Genomic DNA, 9,048 nt, shown 5'->3' with positions numbered 1-9,048 from the left:
GGCCATGGAACTCACAAACAGCAGGGTGTATATAATATCCACAATAGTATAAGGTGGTGGCCTTCATTGTGTATAGGGGCGGTCGGGTAGCCTAGGGGTTAAAGAATTCGCTCGTCATGCCGAAGACTCGGGTTCCATTCCCGACATAGGTACAATGTGAGAAGCCCATTTCTAGTGATATGATAATGCTGGAATATTGCTAAAAGCGACGTAAAACCATACTCACTCACTTCATTGTGTATACGGGCGGTCGGGTAGCCTAGTGGTTAAAGCGTTCGCTCGTCACGCCGAAGACCCGGGTTCGATTCCCGACATGGGTACAATGTGTGAAGCCCATTTCTGGTGTCCCCCGCCGTGATATTGCTGGAATATTGCTAAAAACGGCGTAAAACCATACTCACTCACTCACTCACTCATTGTGTATACTCACGAAAGGTTGTTTTGACTGTATCAAGATACAGAAATAGGATATACTGGTGTGAATGCTACACACACTGATATTCAGAATTTAGAAACCTTGATGCTGATTGGCTGATCAGTAAGCTCACCTATGTAGGGTCCTCAGATCTTCATTCCGAGAATTATCGTATCGGGAAAAAAGACCTGATTTTAATTAAATTGTTTTGTCATTGTTTCATACAGCTATGTTGTTCCATGTTTTTCTCTATCAAGTACATCATTTTGCTGATGTTGATGGTTGTGAGTTTGAATCCCGATTTCCTGTTTCTGATCCTTGGTGTGTGGACACCATAACCGTGGTGGTAGTCAACATGTTGAACCTCTATGATCTGAATTTCTTTAAAAGGTTCTCCCTCATGAAGCTCACAAGCCATGATATCAAATGGTGTTGAAAAACAGTGTTAAACCATATCATCACACAGCTGTCTTTTTATTGCCTTATAATATTAGATTTTCTGAATTGATGATTATGAAAATGATATGACTGCTTGACTAACCAGGGTAGTGTTATTTGTCACTGAAATGATTTTGATGAATTAACCATTTAGTGTCTTCGCACATTCCTGTAGAACTGCTGAACTGTTGAATATTTTTTGTTTCTTGTGTCATGGTTTTAGTGGCCTTGAAGCCAGGGACGGGACCTGCCATTCTTTATGCTGAAGAGGGGGCTGAAATTTGGTTAAAAAAATATTCCAGAAAACAATAGACATAATATTTTGACGCTGTAATGATCTGTGCAGAGTAGCCTCCCTTAGCCATTCCAGGAACCTATGATTGTGGGTTTGAATCCTTGTTCACCCTGATTTTGTTTTTTAAAGTGGTAAACATCATAGACCTGCATCACTTCGGGCTTTCCTCTCACATTTAGCTGATGAGCCGTGATATGACACGAATACTGTTCAAAGCGGAGTTAAACTCACCCACTCACTCACTATGATGGCGGTATATCAGCTTCTGTAGTGCTGTAAGGAAGGTAAAACACAACCCAGTTCTCACTCCACTGTAGCAAATGTAAATACTCATTGCAATGATTAGTTTTTTAAGTGTATTTTAAGGAAATCTTGATGTTATATTTTTCTGCTAAGTTATACAATATGTGAATATTCCACTGCAGTGTCTTCGTCACATGTTTTGCATAATACTTACAACATGCGATTGTCTTTTTCTAAATGTTTTGCTTGTAATGTTGTGTTGGTAGATCTGTATTTGGTGCTTGATATTTATTAGATAACATTTCTGATGACAGTCAACCCGGGAAATTTAAGGCCAATATAGAGTGACAGACACCTTCATTATCACTGTGGTAATTCATTCAGAAACTTTCTGAAAGTTGAAGCAGCTGGAAAAGAAATAAATTAAACATAAAAAGGTTTATTTGTATTATGTCTCCCACTAGTAATTTAGACCCGCTTACACAATCTAATGTTGTACATCAATTCCTTGGCTACATCACTATCAGTGATTCAAAAACCCAGCAGGGCGGTTGGGTAGCCCAGTGGTTAAAGCATTCGCTCGTCAAGCCGAAGACCCGGGTTCGATTCCCGACATTGGTACAATGTGTGAAGCCCATTTCTGGTGTTCCCCGCCGTGATATTTCTGGAATCTTGCTAAAAGCGGCGTGACTGACCTTGTGTTGAAAAACTGGATAAATCTGTGAAACCTAAAATAAATAAAGTGTGGTCTATTTGGTTAATACTTATTCAGAGGGGTGGTGGGATAGCCTTGTGGTTAAAGCATTCATATTCAATATATTTTTACTCTCATGGGTCCATTTTGAATTTAATTCTACTCTTATGCTAAACAACAGGATGTATAATAAGTTTAATATCATCAACAATATAATAGATCAGCTTTATTTTTTCCCATCCGGAACTGTCCAATTAACTTGAGATTTAATTCTAAGCTGCTATTACTTGTGTAGACAACAAATGATGTAAAGTTCAGTTATCTTGTCATCTTATTGCTGGTTAATTTCCAAGGTTGACTGTCTTTTTTTCCTCCTCTGTCTCAGTTGATTTGTAGCAGGGATTGTCAGCAAATCTGTGTTCGTTTGTTTAATATTTTTACTTCTGATGTATAGAAAACAAAACTCTGTTGATCATGAAAAACAACTACTCATCATGAACCTAATCAGAAAACATTGCACATGCATTGTGTATTTGGCTGTTTTATCACAGACCCATGCCTGTATTAGCATACAAGGTACCATAGTCACTGTATTACGCACCCTGCTCCAAAACCTCCCCCTGACCAAATTCTAGATCAATCACCTTACAGAGACCCCCTTTTGTGTATATTACAGAAAACAATAGCATGGAAGGGGCATATAATTGCATTGTAACTATTATCAATAACATTTAGGTTGAGTCGAAGTTTGAAATTAATTTGTTCATTACCGTTCAACCTCTGAAAAGAATTTTTTACTTTTGTTTGGTTTTGATTAGCAGACCCTTTGTCCATTTTTTAAGATATCCGGGCACTTATTACAGTGAATATGGTAGTACCAACTGATCATGCTCGTTTTTGCTCCTATTTTTTTGTGATACATGTTGTAACTTAATGTGCCATCAGTGCGCTGTCATGCGTTCACGTTTACTCATGTAAATGGCTTATGTGAGTCTATATTTTCTCATTACCAGGTAGATTGTAATGTGAATCTCATGCCAGAGCTAGCCTCTAGAATTTACCATTTTTGTAGAAGCACAATGTTTTGCTCTGTGAGGCTCATGCAGGAAGGTCTTGGGATAATACATAGCTCATGAAGCATACATTCTGATATATTATGTGTGAATTTCCTTCATGATGTCCCCAATGACATAGTTGCTTGATTGACCAAAAAACGAATCTTCATGATGAGCTGAATTGAATGATCTGACTGAAGACAGTATTGTCTAATGGACATCCATTATTTTGTTCTTTCAGTGCAGCATTTCAGTACCGGTGAAGAAGGCTAATATTTAGTTCCCAAAGTAAAGTTATCTCGTTTTGAAAATATATATCTACAAAACAAAAATTAAGATCCAGATGTTGCCCAGAACAATGCTTAATACCAGGCCTAGAGCATTGCCAAATCATTCTAGACTTGAGTTGGATTTATTTTGAATTTATTTTTTGGGGTCTTGGAGACAGACTACAGGTGAAATTCCCACATCAAACGTGTACCAAAATGTTGCATTGAAAGAAAAAAGAAGTCCAACCTCACAAGCAAACTCTGTGTTCATAGATTGTTCAGCTTCTTTGGCAGTTCAAGATGAGATTAACTGACTGCCAGAACCGAACAGACTACACGTGCATGCACATTATGTTACTCATGCTTGTTTTATGATGTTTTACATATTGCAAGGTATCTGAAATATGTTCCTAGATTATATATGTTCATAGATCTCCGTATGTATCCCGTGGCTGATTGTGTACCTGTTGTATATGATGGCCAGCGTGATGGTCTAAACCATTCCATGGTATAATCACCATAGGTTAAACATATTGAAGATTGAAATATGGCAAATGTGTTAATTTTGTGTGATTAATGTTTAGCAATTATTTTATTCACATACATATATTAGCATATTTACCCGGTACTAATTACTTGATACAAATGGTTTTGGTGGATGTTTTCACTTTGTTTTGATCATGTCAATTAATTATCAATTAGTTGATTAATTATCTAGTTAAGGAGAATGGCAGTGTTAATCATGCTAATCTGGACCAGTTCCACAAAGCGATCTTAGTGCTACGATGACCGCAATTCTGTGTTAAAGTATGGGAGGTATGATCACATACGTAAGATCGCTTCATGTAATGGTCTGGAGGCACTCTTTCTCAACATGGAAGGTTGATTGTTTGTGTAGGAACCCATTGCTTCAGGTTTTACAGTTCTGATACAATTTTGCAGCTGGAAAATCAGCTTGGTGTCATTAGGTTGTGACCGCTATGGATGAAATCCTTCTCAGCTCTCAGATGTTGGGTAATGTCCAGTAGGAACTTCATAGACTTGTAGACAATGGCTGAAGTCATGTTGTGGGTCTAGATCAAACTTTAGGACTCATGGCTAGGCATTATTTTTGTTTAAATTATGAGCGAAATATGGTTCTAGAACAAATGTTTGTTAGGTGATATTTGTTTTTCATATGTATATTTTAGTATTTCCACTACAAGTCTTCTATTTGTTCTTCAAAAATGTTTTGAATTAATTAGTTTTGTTATGAAAATTACAATTTTGTTGTTTATTCAAAGATGAAAGGATTTTGCTATTTTCTCTTAACACATGGTTTACACTCAGAGGGGTACACAAAGTATGGGATCTAGACCACCAGTCATCAGACTTTCATTTTTGTGGATGAGTGGGTTAGATTGCTGACTTTGTGTGCTGGCGTTTAGGTTGCTCACTCTGAGAGTGTTGGTTCGAATACTGAATGGTTCTCAACCCCCAAAAGTACTAGAATCTGTACTTTACGAAGAAAGTATTATCACAAAAATAACATTTCTTACAGATGGTAATATATTTCTATATGTTTGAATATCTATTACAGATACTATTGATTTAGAGGAATATATTCTGTTGTCACTGATTACTTTCTGGCTGTAAATGATAATTTGTCCCAAAAGCTTTGAAGATATTCGAAGAACAGTTATTTTATTTGTTGTGACCTTATTCCAATGTAATGGATAGGACAGCATGAAACTGTGTTTTTGTTGAAGACAGAGCATGAGAACCTGTTCACTGATCGTCTAGGAACAAGGCCTGCCTTTAGGTTGCAATAGACCCTTTGAAGATGTGGTTGTGACTTGTGATTGTAGAACATATTTTTATATTTTGTTCATATACGCCTCATTGTGTTGGTTTGCTATTTATGGCTTATCTAGTACCTCAAGTTAATCTTCATCAATCAGGTCATGTCTTTATTATGGTACACTCTCCTGTTATACATTGTCTTACTGGATGTGATCAGCTGAAACATTTGAATTCCTGATTATATATTTAGAAGCGTTAGTCCTGAGAACAATTAATTTGTTTGTTTACTGGATGACCCTATCCTAAATTCTGCACAAGTGAAATATAATCATTTTAAAGGCTATTGTACAGTATTTTGAACAGTTTGGTTTGTAGTTTTGTTATCTTTTATTTCAAGAGGAAATCAACGAAGAAATTTCCAGCACCTGCATCTTGATATCTTCCATATCAGAACAAATGGAATTGAGCTGGTCGTAGCATTTTCTGAAACATTTTTTTATGTATATTTCTAAATGCCATATTGTATCTGTCAACAAAATGTTTTTTACGCTTTGCAAGAATCAGAAACCTGATAAAAAATTTTCAAAGTTGAAAGAAAAAACATATTGTGATAATAATTTTGAAGAGACCTTCACAGTTATATATGCTAATGGGATGTGTTGATTGTTTTACATGTACATGATAGTTAAACTCTTTGAATTGACGCTGTAGGACTTTTGAAAATTTATGAAAGTAATGGCATCAAGACCAGCAAGAGGAATATTTATCTAACATTTTGGTGCACAGTGAGAAACTTTCTGTTCAGGTTTGTTACCACATGGGTAGCTGCTGATGTCCTGTAAACTTCAGGCTGAGATGAATGTAGCTGCTATGTAGGCACCCACCTATCTAGGCTTCACTTGGCATTATTCTTTTAGCTTGTTTATCTATATAACAAATAAAGCAATACCTTTTTTATTAATTGCTCTGAGTTTTCTTCTTTAAGGGCAGCAATACTCCAAATTCAGTCGTCTTGCCAGCACCACTTTAATTAGTTTTTGTCCCCCGCCGCGCGAAAGCGCGAAGCGGGGGATATAGTATTCACGACTGTCCGTAGGTACGTCTGTACGTCCGTACATCCGTCCATACATCTGTACGTACGTCCGTACGTCCCACCTGTTTGTCGCCACTATATCTCAAGAACTAAACACTGGATTGTCTTCATATTTGGAACTATGGTGTATATACAGACACCGCAGACACCAGTCGGTTTTGGTGACCTTGACCCCATTTTCAAGGTCCCAGCAGGCAAATCTGCTCTTGGAGTTGGAAAACGGTGTTGCCGCGATATCTCAAGAACTAAACACTGGATTGTCTCCATATTTGGTACTATGGTGTATATACAGGGGGGGGGGGGGGGACATTTCGTCACTTTGTGACAAATACTTGTTTAATTTTATTTTATTGCTTAGTCACCAGGTGGCAATCAGCACAGCACACAGGTCAAACCAGTCGTGATTATAGTCCACAATAAGCAGATTTCGAATCTATGAAGAAAAAGCCACCCATATTTCAATACTTTAAGTTGGAGTGTTGTCTTTCCTTTCATGTGTATACTCCATCGGTGGTGTAGTGGATAGAGCTGCCTGGAGAGCGGAAGGCTGGTTGTTCGTTCCCCTGCCTTGTCAGATCTTAAAAGATGGTATTTGTTGTTACCCTGCCTGGGGCTCGGCATTGATGGTCTAGTACTATAAATTCGGTATTAGTCCAGACTACTACAAGCAGCCACACACACGTCGCTATATGAGTGCAACAATCCTAGACAAAATCTTGACAATAATTTATGACCTCTGTCTTTGCTGATAATTGGAAGCAACTGGTCTTGTTTGTCTCCACAGTTCTTTCATCCCACTCGGGGTATATCCGTGAAATGTGAGTCGATCTGGGTACCACAGTATATGCTCCAGTTTAACATGTCGAGTGGAGAAACCGCAGTCACCAACAAGAAGAGCCCCCACTCGCTGCGCGCAGATTCCATTGATGAAAATATCCTCCACGTGCACTAGCGGAGAGGATGGAATCACCTCCAGGAGGTCACGTGTCAGTAAACCGGAAATGACGTAGGCAGCACCTGCGACGTATGTTGGATAAAAATCGTCGGGATAATCGTTTCTTGAGACGTAATATTTTGACTTTGATCTCCTTTTTGGCTGGCTACCTCTGTTTATCTGACCCATGATAAACCTAGGTACAGACTCAAACATGTCAAGTGTATTGAAGAGCTGTTCCAAATTTACGAAAACGTCATCATCGATTTTCAACAAGAAGCTGAAACTTGTACAAAACTCGGCCGTCCATTTTAACAACGCAACGCTCTTCCATACCAGGTTCTGGTATATGTCGTCTGCGTTCACCTGGACTACGTCGCCATACTGCTTGTGCTCCGCCTCTAGAAGCACCTGTACGGAAGGATGACACAGACCAACCAGAAATATGAGACAGACGTTTCTGGTTGGCGTTCGACGGACAACTGACCCCCACGTGTGCCGGATGGCATGTCGTTGATGGAAGTTACTTGCACGAGATATGACCCCGATGACAATCCACACAGGTGCCCGAAGTCTACAGTGGTCGGAGTTGAGGATGAAGTTAGTGTTGTCACTGATGTTGTTCCTGGGGAAGAGGAATTGGGAAGACGGTTGTCTGGTACTCTGAATACAGCAGCATCGAGTCAGGTTTACAAACCTACAAGGGGACTTTATAATTGTAATGCACAAAATAATACTCCCAATAAGAAGCAAGATGGCAAAGCAGATGCAGGACCGGGGTAGTCGGAGGTGATGGTAGTTAAATCTGAACATCACTGTAGATACTTGGGCATTGTTTCAAGTTTTAGACAGACGCTGAAAGATTTGTGTACATTCCTTTATGTGTGGCGGTGGATTGGATATGAGATGAAGTGAAGATGCATCATAAATTCATATGAAACTCTGTGTATTCGGACTCCATGTTTGTACAACACTGCAGATGTCATGCGTCATGTCATGTCATGGGGACGTGGGACGACCATTCTCTGGATGTCCAGGTACTTCAGAAAAGATTCCGTTTGAGGTCCATGACAACGATTTCCATATATTAACAACTTTCACGATAATTAATGAAAATGATACAAATGGTCCACCATTGGTGCGCCATCATTTCACTTGGATAGGTGATGGATGGATCCCATAGACCCTGAAACACAATACATATACATTCAGTTATACCTGTATATATCTGTCATAACGCCTTAGAGTGTCAATAGTTGCAATATCTTGTGATTATTAATGATATGATCGATTCTGTCAGTGTTGATTAGTTGACGTTTTCTCTTTAAAGTGGCGTTAAATTCAACTCACTCACTCACTCACTCACTCACTCACTCAACCCCCCCGCCCCACCCCCACTCACTCACTCACTCACTCACTCTTTATATCCATAACTGTGGGGCGACTGACGTTTCAGGCTGTGGCCATACATATATTCAGGCTTGATGAAGGTCACATCACAAGCAGGGCAAAGGTACTTAGTAATTCAGTATCGGCAAGAACTGGTAGACCTAAATAAAGAGAAGCTTTATGTCAGTTCCTGACGCTCATGCCTTGACTGAAAGTTGGCATATGATCGTGAAACCTTGCATCTCTTAAATGGAGACGAGAGTGATTTTGCTATTAAACTATATCTAAGGGCTGGCAAATTACATTGGGATAGGCCGTGGAAACTTGATCCACATGTGACGACATGCACTGAAGCAATGAGACAAAGCTTCGTAAAATCCCCCCTCGCCGTCCCCTGAGACTCCACGTGATTGTACAATTAGTCAAAACAGACAGCTCCAT

General features: G+C 39.1%; 1 protein-coding gene across 1 annotated transcript; it reads right to left on the bottom strand.

The window, feature by feature from the left end:
* Positions 1–7,011: 7,011 nt before the first annotated feature.
* LOC139454834 (beta-1,3-galactosyltransferase 5-like) lies at positions 7,012–8,031 on the bottom strand. The gene has a single exon (XM_071236455.1). The coding sequence runs from the start codon at positions 8,029–8,031 to the stop codon at positions 7,012–7,014; it is 1,020 nt and encodes a 339-aa protein (XP_071092556.1).
* Between the last annotated feature and the right edge of the window lie 1,017 nt (positions 8,032–9,048).

The sequence above is a fragment of the Haliotis cracherodii genome, unplaced genomic scaffold (genome assembly GCF_022045235.1).
Source record: "Haliotis cracherodii isolate W230 unplaced genomic scaffold, xgHalCrac1.p SCAF_11, whole genome shotgun sequence".
In the NCBI taxonomy this organism is placed as follows: domain Eukaryota; kingdom Metazoa; phylum Mollusca; class Gastropoda; order Lepetellida; family Haliotidae; genus Haliotis; species Haliotis cracherodii.
The sequence above is the reverse complement of the archived record's forward strand: the minus strand, read 5'-3'. Positions and strand labels throughout refer to the sequence as shown.

What these genes read in the sequence shown, in the direction of transcription:
- LOC139454834 (XM_071236455.1), bottom strand. Translation starts at nt 8,031, where the DNA reads ATGTTCAGATTTAACTACCATCACCTCCGACTACCCCGGTCCTGCATC.